We start from the raw sequence: 25,155 nt of genomic DNA on the forward strand, positions 1-25,155 counted from the left end.
TCCTGGTACAACCTATCACGAGCCAATTAATATTAACCAAAAAAAAGCTAAAAAAAACAATGGTGTTTTACTGTAGAACCCTCAATGTAGAAATAATATCTTGGTACAACTTATCACGAGCTAATTAATATTAACTTTTGTGTTTTACTGCATAGATAATTTATTTAATTTTATTTAATTAAAATTAAAATTTATATTAGCATCAACATATTAGAACCTAATAAATCACACATTAAAATTTTTTAATAAAAAATTAAACTGAAATGATTTAATTAAATATCACTTGATTAAAATATATTTTATAAATAAAGGACTAGAATGTAATTAATACATGAATTATATTTTTAGACCTATAAAAATCAAGTAAGGGCTTGATTAAGTTAATTTTTAAAATTATCCTGAATTAATATATAGATATTATTCAGGGGGTAAATTGATATTTTATCAATTTATAGGATTTTTCAAATTTATCTATAAATAGTAAGTTATTCCTTTTATTTTAGATAGAATTGTATGCTAGATAGAAAAATTATGTAAGTTATAAAATAAAGAGCTAGCACTTAGACATAACAATCTCTCTCTTCTAAATAATAATTTAAAAGATTTTTTACTAGTGATTCGTGTGGATTTATGTTGGAGATTGGATAATTAGATGACTTGTGATTTGCGATAACCTAACCTTTAAAAAATTATACAAAGCCAAAAAAATAATAAATTTCTAAACAATTCTAAATTTATTTAACAAAATTTTTAAGAACTTTCAAATAATTATATTTTATTGTTTTCACCGTCTATATAACATTCTGGAATCCATCACATCCCTATATTGTCCTAAAAGAAACGTGAGAGGCACCACACTGAGACAAAAACTTCAAGCTAACACAAGATTTGGCTGAGCCAAGGTGACCTTATAATATGTCCTGAAGATTTCAAAGCTTCGATAAAAACACTTTTTCATAAGACTCATGCAACTGAATATAAGTTCATATGAAAAGGTTCTGCTGTAATTGTTTTTATTTATTTACATGAGTTGATCAAGTTAGTTTGTGCGTATTTCAATTAATTTCACATATTTTAAAATTAATAATTATATAAATTTTTAATAATTTTAAAAAATTTCGAATTCATAATTATTAGATAGCGAAGGATGTATATGAAAAGGTTCTGCTATAATTGAATGCGAAATTGAAGGATGTATATTAACACTGTTCCAGTCGTGTCTTTTTGGCATACACCAGTGATTTTGAAACTAATTTTCCTATAAATTTCAGCATTATTTCATGTTAATTAAGCACAATCACCTCTTTTGTTTTTTTTGAAACTTAAAACAAAGCAAAGAGCAGTAGACATGCATCCAAAACAATCTTCAAGTTATGATGATATTATCATTTCAAACATATATGATTTAGCTATCAAACTTGTACATTTCAAAATATTATTATTTAACCTGCAGTGCACTACGTACAGGCAAATAACTAGTTTATATTTATCTAAAATATTTGACTCTGATTCATATGTTTATATCCTGAGCTAGCAGTTAGCTGGTCTCATAAAATACCTTTTCCATGTACTAAGGAGATTCAGGTTTCTTCTGCAAAACAAGAAAAGAAAAGAAAAAGGAGATTAGAGTCCTGCCATTAACCTTATTCATATGTGTTTTACAAATTAAATGGTAATCACAATACCCTTATTCCGGTTTTTTCACACTGACCGGTCCACTAGACCCATTCGATTTCTCTTCTCCATCTTGCAAAATTCTTAGATTGAGCTCAGAACTTAAAATCTCAAAAAAAAAATAATAATAAAAAAATTCATTTGTTCCCGAACTATCACGTGATTCCCAACTAAATCTCTAAGTAAAAACAATTCCCAAATAGATCCTCCAACATTATCCAATTAATTCATCAATTAAATTTATGACAAAAATGTTGTTGTTATAATACAAATGAGTTATCATTTTTAATGAATTTAACGGAAAGTATTTTAACAAATAGAGTTGGCTGAGTAATGATAACTCATTTGTATTATGACATCGCCGCTGAGACAAACTATTTATATATTTCTCCTTTGACGTAGGAGAAAAATCGTTTACATGCTCGTGGGAATTATCATGCTTTCGCTGATAGTACCGCCAAAATCGTGAAAGAAAACAAAACTTGTATCGAATGAGTATACGATAGGTCCACATGCACCCCGTAAATTAGAAAATAATGATCACCATTCACCACCCTGCAATATTGCAAACTCTCTCTAGATTTCTCTCCTCTTTCTCTCTAAGTGATGTCAAAGCCACCGTTAAGAGTTAACCGGATTCTGTAACGCATTGCCTTAGAGTTTTAACCTGCTGTAGTGTAACTCTTTCCAAATTAAGCTGGCATGGGCCACAGAAATTAAGGTATTTCCTTTCCATTCCAAATGTAGATAAACAAAACAATCAGGATAGATTTATGAGCTCGTTGGCAAACGTTGTTTTCATTCAACCACATTATTCTCCAGCCACCCCGCCTCTATTCTCATGCTCATGATCACCAGTCAAGCATATTTGCATTGACCTCATTATAAAAACCTAAGTTAATCAAGTAGACATTATGTACCCATTCAAGTTAATTAGCATGCATTGCTCTTCTAGGATGGAGCCTTCAGAAATTTCAATCAATTCTTGTCTCATAGCCTCTTCATCTACTAACCACAATGATATCGAGCCACTCGATCTCTTTCCAGGCACTAGTCATAGTTCTCGCGGCCCTATCCCATTTCTGAGCTCCCTAATCAATTCTCCAGAGGCACCATTCAGTGAAAATCCCAAAGCAATTGGCGATGAAGACATGGATGCAGATGTTACGATGGCTTTACGGATTGGCCTTCCTGATTATTCCGGCTATAGCTCCATTAATCAAAATGTCAAGGGAAATGTCAATGTAACTGCTAAACAATATTGGATACCAACTCCTGAGCAAATACTCATCGGCTTTACTCATTTTTCTTGCCATGTCTGCTTCAAGACCTTCAACCGCTACAACAATCTTCAGGTTCAAGTCACATGCATGCTAATTAATTAGATCTTGTATATCCAGTACATGTTTCGATGTTTTTTTTTTAATTTTAAAAAAGAAGTATTGCAACATTCTTGTTTCTTAATTTAACATTTCATTTTGCTCGTATTCTTGCCGCATCGCACGATTTCTGTGCCAGATGCACTTGTGGGGTCATGGATCACAGTATCGTAGAGGACATGAATCGCTGAAGGGAACACAACCACGGGCTATGACAGGCATTCCATGCTTCTGTTGCGCCGAAGGGTGCAAGAACAATATCGAACACCCAAGAGCAAAGCCCCTGAAAGATTTTCGAACATTGCAAACACATTATAAGAGGAAGCATGGACTTAAACCGTTCATGTGTCGCAAGTGTGGAAAATTCTTGGCTGTGAAAGGCGACTGGCGAACCCACGAGAAAAATTGTGGCAAGCGTTGGCTTTGTGTTTGCGGCTCTGACTTTAAGCATAAGAGATCACTCAAAGATCACATCAAATCATTTGGCTTAGGCCACGGTCCCTTTCCTCCTTCGTTTGATGGGGTCGAGCTGCTTGATGATGCTTCATCTCTTCCTATTTAAAATATTTGTGACGAACTGCATGCTAGGTGCATATATTAAGGGTCCATCTTTACTAAAATCTAATGTACCTCAAATAGGCCAGTAAGTCAAGTTTCCTTTTGCCCTTGTTGCCTCAATGTGGTGGGAAGGGTGATCTTTCAATTGGTTGGAAAATATCAGTGCCATAGCGCCGTACGTCTAGTATAAAAACTTAATTTACAGTAGATGTAGAAACCTTCTTGATATCTAGCCTAACCAGTAGTTGCTTTGGATAGTCGGTGATAGTTGGTTGTTTAGCTTGACAGCTCTGTTTTTGTGTGGAGGCAAAGCTACATGCTAAGGCTGATGCTCTGTCTCTCTGTCTGTTTCATGTGGTTCTCTTGGCCTTTCCCTCTTCGTTCTGTTTCTGCTGCAAAATCTGTTTGTTTTTTGCAGATTCGTAACTCCTCCTTCCCGCCATCTCTTGGCGTTTTAATACATCTCTCTAGTTATAAAAAAAATAAAATGGAATGACATGAGTAGCCATATCACATACGCTTAAAGATAAGTTGCTAACAATCACTATTTCTTTTCAGGAATCGGGACAGGGTGATTAGTAATCGAAGGGTTAAGAATCTGCAACCAACACTCACTCGTTAGACAAAAAATATTCGAAGTTTCATTCTTTACATTCGAATTGTTTTATAGTGTATATATATATGGACATTTCTATTTCCTAGCTATAGATTGCATTTGAGAATTTGGCAGCGATTAACGCATCAAGGTATATATTATCATAGGAAGTCTTCAACCGTGGACTTCAGATTAACATTTTTTTCTTAAGTATCACTAAGAGTACTGTTAAGGACCCGAAAGTGGAATTCAAATTTATTAAAAATACTAAACATTCAAATATTTAATTTTTTTTTTATTCAACTCTCTTAAAATTCTGAATACATTAACATTTATATTATTACAACCTTTAATTAACTATCATATGATCTAATAAAAATTCTAATTAAATATATAGTTAAATAAAAATTCTAAAACAAATCTTTTTTTATCAAAGATACCTATTTTATTGTAGGATTATAACTAATATCTAACAATTCATTTCTTAAATGGATGTTTTTAAGCACTTGGTTTAATAATAAAACTCTTTTTTAAACAAAGTTTTTTTTAGTACAAACATCAAGTAATCTTCTGACCTTCATAAAGGACTCCAATATAAGGTACTTAATGAATATATTAGCGATTAGTTCTTCACTTTTAAAATAAAGAACATCCAATAGATGTTTTTCTCTTTAATTAAATCTTTAATTGACTTAATAAAACTCCTAAATTTTTTCACCCCTTTCATTTTGATTCTTGATCTTTTAATTCTTCAAATTCTAGCCAATTTCAACCTCTTTCTTCATTTCTTCTTCAATAATATCTCTAATTGTCCTTCAAAAATTATTCATGATGACCATTTTGTACATGCTCTGGTTTAGTCATTGTCTTTTGAATTTCATTGTTTGTCCAACTTTATCCCTACATGTATTTTTCTTTTTTATATTTTGATCATTTTTTAATAACTATTATAATTTTTTTTGAAGAATTTATCAAATTTTATGTGCAAAATATTTTAATATAATTTTTTGTTTGTTAAAAGGGGATAAAAATTAAATTATGACACGAAACATAATAAAAAAGCATGGAGTCCCAAGCATCACGGAATATCAAATTGTTATTGTGTGTGTGTGTGTGTGTGTTTTGTTGATTCTGAAAAAAAAACATGAAACCAGTAATTACCTTATAAAATCTGATATTCATTGATGATCTACAAAGATAATATCAATAGATGAATTTAAAAGAAAAGGCAATGAGACTTTATTTATAAAAAAAAATTAATAAATCCCTAAGCTCGTTAAAAATGTTCAATAAAAAAATTGAAATTGAATATCTCTCACTTACCCTAACCATCCATCCTTCAAATCCCTTGCATCCAATATATATATATATTGTTTTTGCTAATTTGAAGAGAGAGAGAGAGAGAGAGAGAGAGAGAGAGAGAGAGAGTTGTTTTATTACTAATATATTCATATTTATGGTAAAGATCTGAAAATATGAGAATAATTCAAATTACAAAACCTGACTTTTCACGTATTAATCATTACATCTCTAGATATAGAGAATCTGTCAATTCTTAACACTTAAACATATTAATCAATAACTAAATGAAATTTTCAAAATAAATTATACTTAATAGAAAGCTTAATTTGATTAATACTAAGAATTCTCTTAAGAAATACACCACCAAGCCCTACAACATGACTTTTCACATTTCAAGGCTATGAAAATATTTATCGGGCATCTAGTCTCTAGATACAGAGAATCTGTCAATTCTCACGGCATCTCGTCAACATGACCCTTCATATTTTTTTTAAAAAATATTTTGTAATTTTATTAATTGCAACACTAAAGTTAACATAGAATATCCATTCCCAAGAAAACTCATTTACCTATTCGATGCACCGGTCTTGAATTTTGTGTCATCATATTAATTGCATATTAATAACTAATTAATGTCTAGATTAATCATCCAGAGTAAATGTCACCTGATGGAAACTCTACTTTTATATATATATATATATATATATATATATATATATATGAATATTTATATTTAATTTATACATATCTCAACTAATTTCCCATTTAAAAACTCTAATTTAATTAATACTAAGTTTTCTCTCAAGAAATACATTGCAGATCCCCTTCAACACCTTTCATATTTTGAAATTATGAAAAGATTTAAGGGGCATCTAACAGTTATTTTGTTATTTGACTGTAGATTTAAGTATAAAGAACCCGTAAACTCTCATGCAAATTTTATACATCAATTTAGGATTCAAAGAACACTTTAGTGTGTTAAATTAATAATAATTAATTTCATCAATTATCAACTATCATTGTACTTAACAAAATCATTAATTACATTAAATTAACAAATGATTGCACTAAATACAGTCGGTTTGCATGTTGTTGTCATAAATGTGTTTCCTAGATATTATTGTTACGTGGTGCTGCTACGTTGCTGTCGTTGCCGCTGAGTTCTGTTGTTAGGTCACTTTCCTTCACCAATTAGCTATTTGATATCATTGTAGATATATGTGACGATGGAGTTTGCGATCTATCAAGTGATTTGAGTTTTAGGATTTTTGTGACTTATTTTAAAAAAAATTAAATTTGTAGTCAGTAATTCATTATCAAGCTTTTATATTCTTTTGATTTTTTTAAAAAATATTAGATGTATGATAGTTTTTTTTAACAATATATATAGATTTCTTTAATCGGTAAGGCGTTGCACCAATCCTTCCGTCGAAACGGCCTCCGTTCTCAAGTCAACCTCCCACACTCATCCACGATTATCTATGCCCCTTGTGAAGATGGCACGTCTAAGTGCCACCACTTGATGAATTTTAAAATTTATCAAAAAACGCCTCTGCTATCTCTCTAGATAATAACCAACTTTTTATTACATGGAGCCCACTTAAGGTTAATATGAAAGGGTAGTCAAAGTAGTTAAATTCGTGATTTTAACACGGCACGGAAAATACAAAATAAACTCAGATCGTAAAAATACATTAAAAAAAATTCATACTTCAAATAAAAATTCATACATAATTCAAGCACCTTAAAATACATGCTTCAAATAAAAATATTTTTATTTTTTCAAGATTTTTAAACAAAAACATATATTGAAATAAAGCTATTTTGAAGAAAAAATCAAATTGAATCTCATTCGGTTTTTTACCAAGTCAATTAGATTGTGAATTGATCTACCAATCAACTAGGTTAGACTAGTTCGCCTTACACTTGATTCTATTTTAAACTAGACTCGAGTCAGGTTTAGACCGGCAGACCAACAATTAACTCACCGTGTTGAGTTTTATAACAATGACTACAAGTTTTGATCATTATAGTTTGTTCTAAATTCAGAAATTAGATTTAAAATTAGAATATAACTATCATTCCATTTCTAAATTGAATTTCACATTCTAATTTTATTTGAGATATAATAATGGCAAGATGAAGGGCATGGAAAAGAAAACAAACATGAATTTTCATGTCGTTTTGAATTCTTAAGAGAACCAACTAACCAAGCATGTACATGAGGCCATGACTATCTCAGCTCAAAAACTACTGAGGCAAAAACAACATAAGCTTCGTTGATAGAAAACTATTTTGCTTTTTAAATTTTAGTTTTCTAATTATTATTTTGTTTTTATATTTGGTGAAATTTTGAAAAAATGAGTTTATTTATTAAAAGTCAAGAGGAATTTTTTCAACAATAAAATAAAAGTTATATCAAAATTACAACTATTTTTCATAAAAAAATATAATATAAATTATAATAGTCTTCTTAATATTATATAGTTGTGATCGTAAAATATTTATTTTATTTTATTTAAATTAAAAATTACAATAGAAAATTTTTATTGTTAACCAAAAACAAAATCTTTACATTATATTCATTATAAAAATTAAATTTATGACACTAATTAAATATAAAAATATAAAAATAATTTTAATATTTTATATTGCTAAAAGAGTGTGTGTGTGTAAACTGTATTATTCATGCTTTTTAATTTGAAAAATAATGAAAACAATTGTGAATAACATCTCGAAACCGATTCAGAGCTAGTGGCCTGAATTGAGTTCCGCTTTTAATAGACTTTTTTCATCAGAACATTGTTGTGAAAAAAAAATGATAATAATAAAATAGGCGAACCCGCTAACCTACAAGTCGGCCAGTGACTTGAATTGTGGAAGTTGATGAAGAAAGATGAAAAAAGAACGTGTTGCGTGTTAATTGTTTTGCTTTTGTTTTGTGTGTGTACTGTGTAATAGGCCAATAATTGCTTGACACTTGGAGCTGGAGGGAACAGTGACTCACAATTGCTATTTTGTGCTGAAAGCGTAAAATCGATGGTGAAATCGTGTTTTTACGCGATTTCAATCGATTTTACCTGAATTTAACATGATTTTACCTGAATTTAATCTAATTTTACCCATTTCTGAGTTTTATGAACGATTTAGCATGTTTAGCCTATATTGACTCGTAAAATCGTATGATTTTACGATTTGAATCGTGATTTTAACAACATTGATGGTAGTTTTTAAAATATTTAATAGATATATTCTTACTATCTTTTTCTGTATATTTAATTAGTGAAATTTTGGATAATTTTTACTTTGTATTTGAGATTTTTAGTCATGCAAAAACAATTTTTATTTTATAAAATATATTTCATAAATATATTTTACTTATTTTTAAATTTTTTATTAAATGGAAGCATTAAATCACTATCCAAATGATCATTGTAGTACTCCAGCCGGCTATGCATTAATGATTAAACAGAGTGGAGCATCTCTTGTTGAAGTTTGCGAATCTTTGGATGATGATGAAAGGCTGGTTCGTCATTACCGCAAGTGACAAAACTTTTCTTGGTTCGTTCGGGGAGCAAATCCACGGGTGTTCACACATCAAACACGTCATGAGCTTACAGCTTTAAGCGATATATATATCCACACTTTCCATCTTTCATAGTAAAATCTTCGAATTACAGTTTTTCCTTCGTTATTAAAAAAAAACCAATGACACGCTACAATTTATTTTATTTCTATAAGCTGTAAACAACTATTTAATTAGGGTTTTAAATTAAAATAAATGAAAACAACTATGATAAAAAGAAAAAAAGAAGCAAAAAAATAATACAGAGTTATGTTTGATAATAATATATAAAATAAAGTAAATTTATTTTTATTTTATTTGGTTAATTAGATACAAGACAAAATAAATTATAGAAAAATTTGTTTTATTTTTTAATATGTAATACTATCAAACTTTATAATGTCCGGAACAATAAATAAATACCTTTAAATCCAAGCACTAGAGCTTGTTTTCTGTTAGGACAGGCAAGCAAGCTCATCTTTTTAGCACAGATGCCTTCTTTTTTAAAATTTTTTTTATTAATATATTTTTTATTTTTATTGAAGTGCACTATAAAAAATACTTTACATGATATTTAAATTATTATTCAATTTTTTCCTTGGTTTTTATGGGAATATTAACAATTACTTTTTCAATTATATATTATGTACCTTATATGCAAAAACAAGAAATAAAAACTCACTCATTTATATTCAATAAAAATAAAATTTCTTTTGTTTAAGTTTTTAATTGATTTTTGACATGATTTTATCATATTTATTAATTTTTTTATTTCAATCACACACAAAATATTAAGATTATTTTAATATTTATTTAAACTTGTTTTTCAGATCATGATAGGTTTTTATTTTAAAAATAATGCTTACAACAAAAAAATGTTTTTGTTAAAATAATAAAGAGATGCATTAATAAAAAAAATAAAGTTAAGATATATACTTCAATGATTTCAGTTGTTATCTTTCCTGGTACGTAGTATCTTTTTATATAACCATGTAATTAAATAAAAAATAAATTTAAAAATATAAGATTATTAAACTGGGTCAGGATCATACCCAGGTCATTAGTTGAATAATTTGTCTTGGATCTATTTAAAAAGTCATCATTCTAATTATTTTATGAAAAAAAACACTGAATTATCATTGAATAACTTCCAATTTACTTTAAAACTCGATTCAATCAAAAGATAAAGTTGATAAGTAATTATATTGACCTGGTACGCTTTGTTGAATTTAATAATATATATTATAGAAGCACTTGTTCAACGAACTAGTTTTCTATTAAATTATCAAAAGAAAAAAATAGAATTTAAATTTAAATTTTAAGATCTCAAGATAGAAACTTGTGAGAGACGAAGTGGGATTTAGAAACTAGAAAAAGTTGTCTCACGCATAATTCATTATGCTTTATCATGAGAATTAAATTATTCATCTAATGAATTGCAAAGGTCCAAACAATATAATATTTAACTACAGCCCAAGAATTAGAACTTTTTCCATGGCGTCTAGCTTCTTCTTTCTTTTTCTTCTTTTTTTTAATCTTTGAACCGTGTGGTGGCATCTAGCCAATTAAGGAACCTTTCCATCACTTGGAAACACAATATACTGGACTGGAAAATTGTCAAGACCTTTACCAAACCAAAAAAAATGTCAAGAGCTGCCTTTCTCTATATATACATATAATTAACACACACTCCAAGCAAATTTGCCAAGCAGAAAGGGAAAAATGGTTTCTTTAGCCACTGAAGAATTTCCTCCTCATGCGGTATGCTTACCATTCCCAGCCCAAGGCCACATAAATCCAATGCTCAAACTAGCAAAAATCCTTCACCGAAAGGACTTCCATATCACTTTTGTTAACACGGAATTCAACCATCGACGCCTCCTCAAATCTAGAGGCCTTGGCTCCCTCGATGGCCTCCCAACTTTTCGGTTTGAAACAATTCCTGATGGACTCCCACCTTCAGATGCTGACTCCACTCAGCATGTGCCATCTCTCTGCGATTCCACCAAGAAAAATTGCTTAGCTCCTTTCAGAGACCTTCTATCCAGACTCAATAACACCTCTTCTTCTAAAGTTCCTCCAGTCACCTGTATAGTCTCTGATTGCATCATGAGCTTTACACTCAAAGCTGCTCAGGAACTAGGTATTCCAAACGTTCTTTTCTGGACAGCCAGTGTTTGTGGCTTCATGTCCTATTTGCAATATCGCCCTTTAATTGAAAAGGGCTTCGTGCCTCTTAAAGGTAAAAATTTATTTTTAAAGCTTCTAGCCTGGCTAGATTTTACCACTATATATATATATATATATATATATATGATAACAAATTTTATGTTCACCATTATATATATATGTATATATGATAAAATCATGGTCCTGATATAGCCTTTTGGGTGACATGCAGATGAAAGTTACTTAACAAATGGGTATTTGGACACCGTTATTGATTGGATTCCTGGTATGGAAGGTATCTCCTTGAAATATTTACCAAGCTTTCTCAGAACAACAGATTCTGGAGATATAATGCTCAATTTTGCAATTGGAGAAGTGGAGAGTGCTCGAAATGCTTCCGCTGTTATTTTCAACACCTTTGATGACTTGGAGTCAGAGGTCTTAAAGCCTCTTACTTCCACCCTCCCTCATCTCTACACCATTGGTCCTCTTCAGTTACTCGAAAATCAGGACCAAGAAAATGCCTTGAACTCTATAGCATCCAATTTGTGGAAAGAAGAACCTGGTTGTATTGAATGGCTCGATTTTAAAGAACCAGACTCGGTTATCTATGTCAACTTTGGTAGTGTCACAGTCATGACCCCGCAACAACTCATTGAATTTGCTTGGGGACTTGCAAACAGCAAGTGCACTTTCTTGTGGGTCATTAGGCCTGATCTCGTTGTTGGTGATTCAGCTATAGTTCCTCCAGAATTTGTGGCAGAAACAAAAGAAAGGGGTCTATTAGCTGGTTGGTGTCCACAAGAACAAGTCCTGCAGCACCCTTCCATTGGAGGGTTCTTAACCCATAGTGGATGGAACTCTACACTAGACAGTTTGTGCGGTGGCGTGCCCATGATTTGTTGGCCTTTCTTTGCAGAGCAACAGACCAATTGTTGGTTCTGTTGTAACAAGTTAGGCATAGGGATGGAAATAGACAGCGATGTTAAAAGAAATGAAATTGAAAGTCTTGTTAGAGAACTGATGGAGGGAGATCAAGGACAGGTAATGAAGTATAAAGCCAAGGAGTGGAAAAGAAAGGTAGAAGAGGCCACTGCTAGTCCCACTGGGTCATCATGCTTGAATTTGGAGAAAATGATAAACAAAGTGCTTCTTGCTCCACGAGATAAAATTAATGGAGATGTGATTCTCCCAGGAATAACTGGACTCGGAACCTACGGTGAGAGCTAAGGATCAAGACATGGATCCACTTGTGTGCGCGCAATATTTCCTTTTCTTTTCTTTCCTTTATTGTTATGTTGCAAGAAGAAGATCTGTATTCAAGGCAGGCTCCTTCTAAATCAATAAAAGGGTACCATGCTTGTATTCCGCATAAAATTGGCGTGTGGAGAAGCCTTTCTTGTGATAAAAAATGACTCTGCAAGGTAAGATTATGTTCAAATTTGTTTATACTTTTCACGTTTCTAATTTCTCATTATTGCATATAGAAGCAATATTCGTAAACAGGTGAAAACATTTGTTACAGCAGCCTTCTGGATATAATGTTCCTTTTACTCATTCATGTGCGCTGAAAAAAATATCATGAATCGATTCTATCTAGATGTGAAAGAACTCGCGTATACTCCAACTGCATTGAATGATTATTGCTCCTGAAACAGACATTATTGTGCAACTACATAGGTTTTACTAATAAATAGTTTCACGATGAGCATTAGTGTTGTTCCTCCTTCCAAGATTGAAAATTCAATCTTTTCCTTTGTAAAAAAACAAACCCCTGAAACACACACATAGATTCTCTGGTTTCTAGAGCACAAACCCAATAAATTCAAACTTGTGGCCTTAGAGTAGAAGAAAATGAAAATCTACTCATAAGAAAGAAACAAGAAAATCACTATCACAAAATTAAAAATACCGATGGAATATTTTATCGGTATATAGTGAAGATTTTGTTATCATTGAATGCTGATGGAATAGGCGATGAAATACTAATGTCGAAAAATATCTCGTTGGTTTTCTATTTCATATTCAATTCCTTCACTGTTTATTTTTTAGACAAAATTTTCCGTCGGCTATTATATTGGTAAGTTGCTACACATTTTGTAAGTTTTTCAAAAAATTCTAGAATTGAAGTGAAATTTCCAATGAAAGTCTTGATAGAAACACTAATGGAATTTCATTCCATCTGCGATTTCATTGAAGATTTTAATTTTTAGTTTTGTATGTCATGATCTCCAAACTAATAATTACTTGCTTCCAATAAACCCACAACCACAACTAAAAAAAACATCTTCAAAAATTGAGTTTTATAATCATATCAACAATGTGAAATATATATGGTACATTACATCAGATGTGCTAAAAAATATGAGGGTGAAAGGGGAGGAAAAGATCATGAATTATAAGTTCCAAGAGAGGATGGAAATGATACACTCATAGCTATACTTAATTGAGTCCAATTAATACAACATATTTTCTAGTAAGAGTTCTACTTTTATATTCTAGATCTCAATAACCATTTGTTCTGGAAAATCTCATCAAAGTTATGTAATATATAGCTTAAGCTAAAATTTAGCTTGTTTAAAATTGAAACAGTATAGCCCGCCCTTAATTCATAGGGTGATGCTATAGGCAAACTATAAACTTGATTTGTATTAGGACCAACAACTTCCAACCATAATTGAGAATAATGAGGAGGATTAGTGGAAGTGTCTTTAATTGGTTGAATGGGCTTTGTTTCCCGCCCACTTCAAACTGCTGACTAATGACTCAAATCCAGCTCAACCCGTTTGAGTCTTGTTTCTAAGGTCAACGCTAGCAAAGGCGACTATGCAAATGAACGAAGCGGTTCTACAGTGTTCAGAGGACTCAATTTCAATATTGCCCATAGGCCTTTTGGGTTTCAGCCAGGTGTTTTCATCATCGATTTAAGTCAGGCCAGTTGTCGAAACTTGAAAGTGTAAACATAAACATATCTTAGCCCTACGCCCATATAAATAACAGGGAAAAAGACCAAAGCAAAGGCCGTCATAGCCTGCTCTACGCCCAAATATCAACATGAGGATGCTAAACTTCAAAGACCATAACTATAAATTAAAATATCAAAAAAACATGACGATAGAGCGATAGTATCTATGACTTTAACTTAACAAATCAAACTCACTTACCTCTCATGAGGGGAATTGAGAGAACAAAACAAAGTTGTTAAGTTAGCCATGGCAATTTTGCTTTTAAAAACCAACGTCGGCCAACTCTTCATCCTTGGGAAGGGACGCCTTAAACGTGGTCGTTTTTATATGGTCGGCTTCATCATTATTGACTTATATTTTCAATAATGAAAATGAAAGAAAAACGTGTTATCAACTTTAACAAGTGCATGTACCATGTAGTTCCATTTAAATGGATGTACTGTCAATGCTACTAAAGTTTTCGATATCAAGCTTCTTTAATGGTTTAAAGTATGCACCTTCCTTCCTTATTTCCCATGATACAGCTATAAGTGAAGTGCTCCATTTTAGAACTCCAAATTCATTTCTTATAAGACGAATCCGAATTCAAGTTGTGCAAATCACTTTCAAAAAACGAAAAAAAATCCACTATTTAATTAATTAAAGAAAGAAAGTCAAATAAATTACTAAAAGTCTAATATAAAGAAAACAAACGTTCACTTGAGTTGCGTAAAGGTATTACAATAATTATAAGGAGACTTTGAAAGAAATTTTCTATTTCAAAGGGAAGAATTTATTCTAAATAGATAAAAAAATTTCTGCTCCAATTAAAACCTTAATCAATTAACTAATCTCTTGGAGACAGTAGCACCTTGTTAATCATGTCGTCCAAATTCATGCAAGATGAACCGGTGGAAGTAATTGCCTCTTCTGCCATCTTCTTCCACTCCCTGGTTTTCTTTTTCATTTCACTGCCCTTTTCTCCTCCCATTAACTCTCTAACAAGGCTCTCAACTTCACCTCTCTTAACATCACTGTTTATTTCCATGCCTATGCCCCATTCGGTGCAACAATACCGACAATTGGTTTGCTGTTCAGCAAAGAAAGGCCAACAAATCATAGGCACTCCTCCACAAATACTTTCAATTGTGGAGTTCCATCCGTTATGTGTTAAGAAACCTCCAATGGATGGGTGGCTTAGTACTTGTTCCTGGGAGCACCAACTTGCGAAAAGACCTCTCTCTTTAGTGGCCGAAACAAACTCTGGTGGTAACATCGCGGAGTCACCCGCAACAAGGTCAGGCCTAATGACCCACAAAAATGTCTGGTCACTATTTGCAAGTCCCCAAGCAAACTCTGTTAATTGGTCACTTGTCATGACAGTTATGCTTCCAAAATTTACGTAAACAACTGAATTGGGTTCTTTTGAGTCAAGCCACTCAAGACACCCGGATTCTTCTATCCATAGGTTTGATCCGATCAGCTTTAAATCACTATCTGTGACCTGATTCAGGAGCAGGTGAAGGGGACCAATGGAGTATACAGGAGGTAACATTGAAGCAAGAGAAACCAAGCCTTCATGCTCCAAGGCATCATACGTATTCAAAACAATAGCAGAGGCCTTTTTAGCTCTTTCACTCTCCGCCTTTATAAATTTCAGCATGAAATCTTCAGGATCGGTGGTTCTAACGAAACTTGGGATATCCCTCAGACGGATGCCTTTCATGCCTGGTATCCAGTCTATCACGGAATCCAGGTAACCGTTAGATAAGTAACTTTCATCTGCAAATCAAAAGGAAACAAAAAATTATTACCAAGACGGACTTAATTAATTATTGCTAATAAAGTGTAATATTAAAAAATCGGCATATGCTAATTGTTTAGTCACTAAAAAGTAAAAGAAATAGGTGAATTAAACTGCGTATATAATTCATTTGACATTAAAAACAAACCTTTGAGTGGTGTAAGACCCTTCTCGATTAGCTGGCGACAGTGAGCATAAGCCAGAAATCCGCATGCACTTGTTGTCCAAAACAGAACTTCAGGTATACCCAACTCTTGTGCTGCCTCAAGCGTGAAGCTCATGACTCCATCAGAAACAATGCAAGTTACAGGAGGAACATTGGATGAAGACGTGTCGTTAAGATTGGTAATGAGGTCTTTGAAAGGAACCATGCATGTTTTGCTGGTGGATTCACATAGTGATGGTATGTCTTGTGTGACATCGTTACTTGTTGGAGGGAGTCCATCGGGGATAGCTTTGAATTGAAATGATGGGAGGCCATCAAGAGAGTTGAGGCCTCGAGATCTTAGGATACGTTTGTGGTTGTACTCTGTGTTGACAAAAGTGATATGGAAGCCTTTGTGATGGAGGAGTTTGGCTAGTTTTAACATGGGGTTGATGTGACCTTGAGCTGGATAGGGAATGCATACTGCATGGGGATTTTCAAGGAACGCCATGGAGCCCATTCTCTCTTTTTAGAACTCACAAAAACAACAACAGGCTCTTGCTCTCTAAGTTGAACCCTCTCACAGCCCAGAAAATAGATTGGGATGAATTTGGCAAGAGAAGTGAGCGGAGTTTTAAAGAGGAAAAACGAAGGTCAAATGATGCTTCCTGCAAACAATTATATAATTATTTAAGCTGATTTTTCCAGCTGTAATTCAATGTAAGCTTTTGGGTTGTCTTTGGATAGACTGTTAAGAAATTGAAAATAAAATATTAAAGAAGTAAGATTTAAATAATATCAATAGATAGAATGTTAAAAACGTTTCGTAACAGTTGGAATGGATATTAATATAAATCAAATCAAGTCAATAATTGAATTAATAAATTAAATAATATTCTCAAATCAATAATTGAATTAAGTAAAATTAAATAATATTATAATTGTGATGTAAAATGAGAATTGTAAGAGAAAAGATAATAAATTAATACTAAATTTAAAATTTAATAATTTAAAATTACTCATATATCTATATATATAGAGAGAGAAGACTCTTGAAAAAGTGGATGATCTATTACATTATTTTATTGGAGACTCATTCAATTGAGTACTTTAACATGCATGTATACGCCCTCAAGCGTGATCTATTAGAAGACACTTCAACACGCATTTGCGAAACATTTTTCTGGAAATGAAATTATGAGTTTCATAGATGGATGCCTTCATTCAATGCATGACATTGACATTTATCTGTAAAGTGGATTTTATATTCTGAGATATTTGCACGTGTAGGGTATTGCGAGATCCTTAAACATGAGGATGATTTCATTATTTTATGTTTAGCATTAGTCATATAAATAAATATTTTGATTCTGGTTTAGTGTAAGAATATCTTTATTTTGTCCTTAATTTCTATCCCTTTGTCACTATTTTAATTTAGTTGGCATTTAACTTAATGTTGATGGGTCCAGGTCCATGAAGCATGGACGGTGATGAAATGATACAAACAAATGATTTAGCATGATGATTATAAGTGTACTGATTCAGATAAGGATATATAAAAACAAATGAAAAGAAAAAAAAAAACTTTACTAGCTGACTCTATACCATCTTATGAATTATTTAGTTTTAGACATGTTTAATTAATTTTGAGGGGCGTAGCTAAAATAATCAAGTTCTAGATTTGTTTTTTAAAAATCACTAATTCGAGTTCAACAAACCTTAGGATCACTGGAGGTTTACATGGTCGTTAACTTCAAGACTCGTAAGATTAGTCGAGATGCAAGCAAGCTGACCCGAACATCTACGTTAAAAAAAAAAAGCTTTAGACATGATGCGTTTGTTTAAGAAACCATCATTAAAAGGATCAAAGATAGGCACTAACTCAATTATAATACCTAAGATTGATAGAATACTAAGCTCATATAATGTGGGTTTAGCTTGTTTTCAGACTTGATATTTCTAGGTTTAGTTATACATTGATTTCAAGTGTATATAGATTTGATAAGATATCAGATTCAACATTCTTGAGTTCAGCTACGCATCATGCTCAATTGCATAGGGGTCTCGCAACATGTTCGGCCCAACACCCTCAGGACTCGGCTAGCTATGTGTTCAACCTAAATGCTTATGAATCTGACAAGATGTCATACCTGTTATTTTTTGGTTCAGTTATGTGCTGAGCTCTAGGTATATATGGATCTGACAAGATATCATCAGACCTAATATTTATGGGTTCAATAAAAAATTTCAAAATCCAAGAAAATATTGTTTGAGACGCAATTACAAATGACCCTGAACTATTACATGAACAGATTGCATGAACAGATTGCTAGTAGAGAACGATTGCATGAACAGATTGCCTAAAGCCGTGGTTGCACTGTATTTTCTATTTCTTCGTCTTGTGTTTTGTTTCTTCTTTTCAAAAGTTTTAATGGCCTTGAAATCTAACGCGGTGCCATTGTTACAGGTAGTTGTTGTTTTTTTAACGTTATCCTTCTAGTATTCTGGAGCACTCGTTATTTGAATCTTAAACAAGTTAATTTCATTTTGGGGTTTCGATGCATTCTATAAATCATATATTGTTTACAGTGCGTTTTTTTTGTAAAATAGTCAAGGCATGCCTCCCTGAAATGCCGACGTAAAGAAGTCGTTCCCCCATAATGTACAAAGCGAAGCAGAAAAGAACGGTCAACATGAGGATGCTAAACTTCTAAGACCATACCATAGCTATAAATTAAAATATATATATTATATATATATTAAAAAAAAAAACATGATGTTAGAGTGATAGTGTTGGAGGCGAATAGGACAAACTCAGCCCCCTATAATCCCGGGATCTATGACATTAACTCAACAAATCAAACTCACTTTCCTCTCATGAGAACAAAACAAAGTTCAGCCATGACAATTTTGCTTTTAAAAGCCAACGGCCATTTTCCCTTCGGAAGGGGGCGACTAACTTGGTCATTTTTATTTGGTCGGCTTCATCATCATTATTTATTGACTTGAATTTTCAGACTTGTCCAAATTAAATAATAATAATAATAATAATAATAATAATAATACTAGTAGTAGTCATATTCATTTGTTCAATATTTCATTTATTTAAATTAAACCTTATCTTATGTTTGTTTTACATTGAAAAGTCTTGGTAACGTGTCTTCATTATTCATGGTTCATGTAATGAATTCAAAAACAGTTAACTATTTTACCATTAAAACTTGTAGTTTTCTAAAATCTCATTATATTAATTTATTATATCAATAAATTATATGTCGTGGGTGCGATGTTGGGATGACGCCGAGCTTTTCGTGCCTCTTAAGGAGGTATTGTGTTGTTGGAAAGGGTTTTTGAATTTAATCATAAAATTATGATTAAGGTTCAGGAATCTCTCCACTTAATATTATGGTTACTAGAAATTTATGGTCTGCGAGAGTCTGGGTAAGAGATTCGTTGTGCACGGGAAAGACGCATCACATCCAGCGCACCCTACCTAAGATAAGCTGCGTTGTTGTTTGATTGTTTTTTTAGGTCTGGTTTCTATTCGTTGGTCTTTTTCTAAAGTTTAAGGTAAATCTCACTTCGTGAAAGAATCTTTATTTTATTAGGTGAAGTCCTAACCGTTCTAAAATCTGAATTTTAGTATCGTATTTATTTTACACCTCATATCTTTAATATATAAGGATGTATTCTAGTTTGTAGTTTTACATCTCACTTATATTAAAGTCTATATTTAGATTTTAAAAAAAGATTGATAAGGAATTTTTAATATTTTGATCAAATCTTAATAGATAATTATAAAATTAATTATAATATTTATTTTTACATTTTTAAAGACGAAAAGGATGTAATTTTTTTTGAAAATATACTTGACATCGGTTTCGTATGAAGAAAAAAGTACTTGCGCGTTTCACAAGGTGATATCATCGTCGAATACACGACGTGATATTATCTTAGCTATTGAAAGTTGTTCGAAGCCTTTAATCTTCGCTGTCCTGTGACGCTCATGCGACCTTTGCCAGGTCCTGCCGAAGTGAATGAAAGTCCTACGACAGAGGTTTTATTTATTTATTTTGTATTAAGATGTTGACGGAACAATTAAATATCATCCATTCTTCTTTAAAAAGTTTGCTGATATAATTAAATATCATCCCACAGTGTGATTGTTTTTGAGTCTTTTACGTTAACTGTGAACCACAATTGCAATAGGTTTACCATAAAAACTGAGTTTTGACCTCTAAAAAAAAATTGGCTGTTTGCTTGAATTATCAAAAAAAATTGAGTTCTTGTGCAGCATTCTCTATTGCTTTTTTTAGTTATATAAAAAAAAAATGGGTTCATAAATACATGTTTTTGGCTGTTTGCTTGAAGTTATCAAAAAATTCATATATTACATTATTTTATCCAAATACATAACACATATTTTTTATTATATATTTTTTGTATCAAATATATATCTAAATCATAGTAATAACAACTAAAAATAATTTTTCTAAATTTTTTTTCTTAAATCACAACCATAAAATATTTAAAAAAACAAAGTTACCTAGAAAACAAACTCGCCTTATCTTCATCCTAGAAGCACTTACGAAGTCTGATAGATTTGGGTTTTAATGGATATTTTTGGTATTTTTTGAATTGTTTTAAAAAAATCAATATCAGGGAAAAAAAAGTGTTAGTATTCAATATTCATATCCACTTCTTCTTTTCTCTTCCTTTTTTTATCCCTACCCTTTTCTGCAAATTTTTCACTGGGCATTTATAACAAGGGAACACGGCAAAAGACACTGAGCCGTCTCGAAGAAAAAATTCACCTGCTCCGTTGAAATAAACGTCTGCATTATTAATTTTATTTTATTAATATATATATATATAGAAAAGGATAAAACTAAAACCTCAAATTACTGAATTAGTATTAGAAAAATCTTCTTTCAACCGGTAAAAATTAATTTTAATTATTAAAAATCAATTTTATTTATTAAAAAATATTTTCAATCAGCGGATCAAGTTTTAACTGAAAATAACAGTTTTAATCTAAAATAACCTGAAACTCATTTTTTACCCTGATCGACATGGTTCTACTTGTATTGACCTGATGGACTCGGTTTTGACCCTAAAATTCATTTTTTATCCTGATCGACATGGTTTGACCCGTAGTGACCCGATAGACTTGGTTTTCACCGAAAATGACGGTTTTGACCCAAAACAACCTGAAACTCATTTTTTACCACGGTCGACGTGGTTTGACCCAATGGACTTGGTTTTTATGGGAAAAGGTAGTTGATATGAGAAAAATATATTTTTGAATTTTAAACTTTTTCTTAATTATTTTGGATTTTTGTGGATAAAAAATAGAAATAAAATAACATTCGAGAAAATTTTGAAGAATCCAAAATTGAGTTATTACAATCATGAGAGAAGCTTTCTCACTAATTTTGGTTTGGTTTTAATGAACCATTCTTCTTTTCTTTCTTTTGCTCTCTTTCCTCTATCCCCTCCTTAATTTTTGTGTTTGGATCTCTTCAAAAGAGTAAACTTTGCTGTCAGATTTTTTTGGATGTCAAATTTGATCGTAATTATTTTGATTGTTATTATTAGTATTTTTTTTAATTTTATTATTCAATACTGGTTTGCTTGGCAATCGGAATTCATAAATTTTTTTTGTTTGCTTTTCATGAGGGTATCTCAGTCTCATAACCCATATCGCAAGTATAGCGGGGGGTTCACCCAAGTTTACCTAGGTTGTGTTTTTTTTTCTTTTGTTAATTGATTTATTTTTTAAATTTCAATCTTCTATATTGTGTGGTTAGGAATTGAGCTTTTTTATTTGTGTTTTGTTGGGTTATCTCGGTCTCACGATCTAGATCACGCGTTTTACAAGCTAACTCAAGTTTATTTGGGTTGAGTTTTTTTTTAATTGTTTTATTTTTAATTTCACTCTTCAACATTGGGTTGGTTGAGGATTGAGTTTTATAAAAAAAAATTGATTTGTTTTGTATTGAGATATCCCACTAGTTAATTTAGGTTGAATCAGATTTTTTTTATGTCCTTTTTTAGAATCAAATATTTTTTTTAATTTTAACTTTTAATATTTTATTGATTGGTATATTTCTTATATCCTTAGATTAATTTAAAAAATATTTAAAATATTATTTTATTAAATTTCATTTAATTTTTACTTTACTATCAAATAAGATTATTGAGTTCTTTTTAAAATATTAACAAACATTTTTTTATGCATGTCATTATAATCGATTTTCTTTTGTTTAATTCAATTGATATTATCACGGTTGCATGTTTTTGTTATCATATCATCACGGTTGCATTGTTTTTTAATGAAATGAACTCATTTTATCCAGTCAGGTTTATCACTTGAGTTGTGTATTTTTTTTTTTTGCTTTTAGAAAACACTCTAGCAATGTATGATTATTCTATTTCTACATTAAAAAACTATTTTTAGTTCGGATAGTTGCAGAACGTGGGCCACCACTGTAACCCCCCGGAATTTTAGTGTGATTTTTTTTCTTTCTAGTTGCGGTGTCCATGAAAAATGGTGTAGGTGAAAAATAGGGGATTTCTTTTTTAACACAATGACAACTTCAATTTACCTTCCGTTAAAGTTCAGTAATAATTATCAATATATATAATTTATATTTTTACATTGATGATGTTATAACACTTTTTAAATTCCAAACATTTAAATTATTTCATAAACTTTCACCGAAAAATACAAAAATCTATCCAACATTAGAAGGATAGATCACTTGATAACTTCTTACGAAGAACTCGGGACTTTAAAAAAAATATTTATAAAACACATATAGTCATAAAATTTATAATCAATATTTATGCCATCATTTTTACTAACATTAACAACTATGTAAAAAACACAATTTTGCTAATCTTTTTATAAACACAATAAAACTAAGATGATTTCCATATAATACATACTTCTCATCAACTTTTGATGAACTCTCATTTTATCATGTTATGCATTGGCTATTGAAGTCGTTCTCATAACAACTCCTTGATTCACAATTCACTCTTTAACTCATCTCAATGCAAATTGACACTTACATTTTAAAAAACATCATCAGATTCATTATATATCTCATTTTACCTAACAAATGAATTTAATTAGAAAATTCATCTCCCAATTACTATTATAATCTAATTTTTTATCCCTTAAATTTTTTATAAAAAATATATTTTTTATTAAAAAATCCAAAATCCAAAAATATGTTCAAGATACAAAGAGATTTATGCCTTTGAGGTGCAAAAGGTCAAAAAGCCAAAAGAATAGTCAGATTGTGAAATTTTAACAAGACAAGCTGGAAAAAAAACTTACTGGAAAGAAAGTTGAGGTTGACATAAAAAATTGAACAAAATTAGAAAAACCAGTTAAGTTTAAGGACTTATTTAAACTTCTAACATGTTTAATTGATTTATAGAAGGACTTAGTTGAATCAAACATTAAATTTGAAAGATAATTTGACTAAAATTGAAAGAAATAATTAAGTTGAAGGACTGAGCTTCTAATGCGTTTGGAGGATTCAATCGAGGACTCAATTGAAGAAAATTAAGTTTAGAGGCCTATTTCGGATCAAATCGCAAAGATTAGAAGTTTAGGGACACAATTAAAACTTTAAAGGCTAATTTGGTGCAATTTATGGCTTAATTGAAAGAAATTTAAAGTATGAAGTTTAATTGAGGACTATATTGAAGAAATCTGGAAAAAAAAAGGACCACTTTGTGAAAAACAATGAAATTTAAGGGTCCAAATTAAAGGAGGCTAAGGGTGAAATCATAAGGAATCTAAAAAATTAGAGCTAATTAAAGGCTCTATTGCAAGTTCTAAACGTTCAGAGAACAAATTGAAAATAATTAATTTTACTATTTATTTTCATCTTAAAAAAAAAATGTTCAAGTATTTACTTTTAAGTTCTAATTTCTCTCTCACCTCAAACCAAACAATTATGTTAACTTATACCCTATATTTGTAGATCACTCTAAGCTAAGATTCCAGCTCTTATTGCATTAAAAATACCTGCAAATTATCTCCCCCAAAACACTACCCAATATTGTTCTCCTCAACACCACCACTGGCCACTCTTCAGTACCGCCGTGACCTCTATTAAAGCAACTGCAGCAGCTTTATCTTCGAAGAAACCAGTACCGTGACCTCCTCAGCCACAGCAACGTGAGTAGTAGCTGACCAATAGTTCCTCCGCTGTCCAAGTCCACCGTGAGCAGCAGAGAAAGATTGGCTTGATCTGCAACATCCAGCAGCTGATTCCACCGTGAGCAGAAGTAGAAGATTTTCTTCATCCACATAGCTTCAGCAGAGCTTCAGTGCCAGCAAAGCTTCAACCGGTCAACCGATAACAACATCTTCATCCCACAGTAGCAACCTTGTCTCAACCAAAAGCAACAGTAGCAGTTTCCCTTTCCAGCATCTTTAGCTCTCCTTTGCACCAGCACACAGATTCTCTGCGTTGATGGCCTTCCAGCAGAAGAGCAACATCAATGCTAGACAGTAGCAGCATGAGTTGTTATCTAATGACAACAGCCCAGTCCAAGTCGAGAGCAGAAGTTTCAATTCATCCTCACAGAAACCAAGCAGCCCTGTCTCCCTTGTTCCAGCCGAAAGCCACAGTAGCTTAATCTTTAACCGTGAGGAACAGCACCTGACAGCATCAACAATGCCATGGCAAACCACCTGTTCTTCACCGCCACTGGACTAGAGGTTGTTAATTTCGTTATCATGATTTGCTCAAAGCTTTCCCAAGTAATCAATTTCGGGAAATAAAGTCTGTTCTTTTGGGAGCCAAGACTTCCAAGCTGTTACCGCCATGAAAGGTATAGTTTTCTTTCCATTATATTTCACTGCCATTGTACGCTTTTTTTTTTTTTATAAGCCCAGTCCCCTTTTCTATTTGAACAAAGCCTGAGTTCATCGTGGACTTAGGCTTGCTTTCGTTGGATTTGATTTTTAGTATGGGCTTTGGGCCAAGGTTAA

The 25,155-nt window shown here is 31.7% G+C and overlaps 3 protein-coding genes across 3 annotated transcripts; 2 read left to right on the forward strand and 1 right to left on the reverse strand.

Annotated features, from left to right (window-relative positions):
- Positions 1 to 2,525: 2,525 nt before the first annotated feature.
- LOC7495161 (protein TRANSPARENT TESTA 1) lies at positions 2,526 to 3,699 on the forward strand. Its single transcript, XM_002301023.4, has 2 exons — positions 2,526 to 3,029; positions 3,193 to 3,699. The coding sequence occupies exons 1-2, from the start codon at positions 2,589 to 2,591 to the stop codon at positions 3,613 to 3,615; spliced, it is 864 nt and encodes a 287-aa protein (XP_002301059.3). The 5' UTR covers positions 2,526 to 2,588; the 3' UTR covers positions 3,616 to 3,699.
- A 7,025-nt stretch (positions 3,700 to 10,724) lies between these two features.
- LOC7495162 (7-deoxyloganetin glucosyltransferase) lies at positions 10,725 to 12,619 on the forward strand. Its single transcript, XM_002301024.4, has 2 exons — positions 10,725 to 11,315; positions 11,475 to 12,619. The coding sequence occupies exons 1-2, from the start codon at positions 10,796 to 10,798 to the stop codon at positions 12,470 to 12,472; spliced, it is 1,518 nt and encodes a 505-aa protein (XP_002301060.2). The 5' UTR covers positions 10,725 to 10,795; the 3' UTR covers positions 12,473 to 12,619.
- A 2,268-nt stretch (positions 12,620 to 14,887) lies between these two features.
- Positions 14,888 to 16,770, reverse strand: LOC7495163 (7-deoxyloganetin glucosyltransferase). The gene is made up of 2 exons (XM_002302269.4): positions 16,140 to 16,770; positions 14,888 to 15,969 (listed from the first exon to the last, which is right to left on the reverse strand). Exons 1-2 carry the CDS (start codon positions 16,654 to 16,656, stop codon positions 15,035 to 15,037), a joined length of 1,452 nt encoding a protein of 483 aa, XP_002302305.1. The 5' UTR covers positions 16,657 to 16,770; the 3' UTR covers positions 14,888 to 15,034.
- Positions 16,771 to 25,155: the final 8,385 nt, after the last annotated feature.

This window comes from Populus trichocarpa, chromosome 2, assembly GCF_000002775.5.
Source record: "Populus trichocarpa isolate Nisqually-1 chromosome 2, P.trichocarpa_v4.1, whole genome shotgun sequence".
Classification (NCBI taxonomy): Eukaryota; Viridiplantae; Streptophyta; class Magnoliopsida; order Malpighiales; family Salicaceae; genus Populus; species Populus trichocarpa.

Bases quoted from the DNA above. Each gene is read 5' to 3' on its own strand.
- LOC7495161 (XM_002301023.4), top strand. From the start codon at position 2,589: ATGTACCCATTCAAGTTAATTAGCATGCATTGCTCTTCTAGGATGGAG. The intron at 3,030-3,192 runs GTTCAAGTCACA...TTTCTGTGCCAG, and splicing joins ACCGCTACAACAATCTTCAG to ATGCACTTGTGGGGTCATGG.
- LOC7495162 (XM_002301024.4), top strand. From the start codon at position 10,796: ATGGTTTCTTTAGCCACTGAAGAATTTCCTCCTCATGCGGTATGCTTA. The intron at 11,316-11,474 runs GTAAAAATTTAT...GGTGACATGCAG, and splicing joins GGGCTTCGTGCCTCTTAAAG to ATGAAAGTTACTTAACAAAT.
- LOC7495163 (XM_002302269.4), bottom strand. From the start codon at position 16,656: ATGGGCTCCATGGCGTTCCTTGAAAATCCCCATGCAGTATGCATTCCC. The intron at 15,970-16,139 runs GTTTGTTTTTAA...TTTGATTTGCAG, and splicing joins GGGTCTTACACCACTCAAAG to ATGAAAGTTACTTATCTAAC.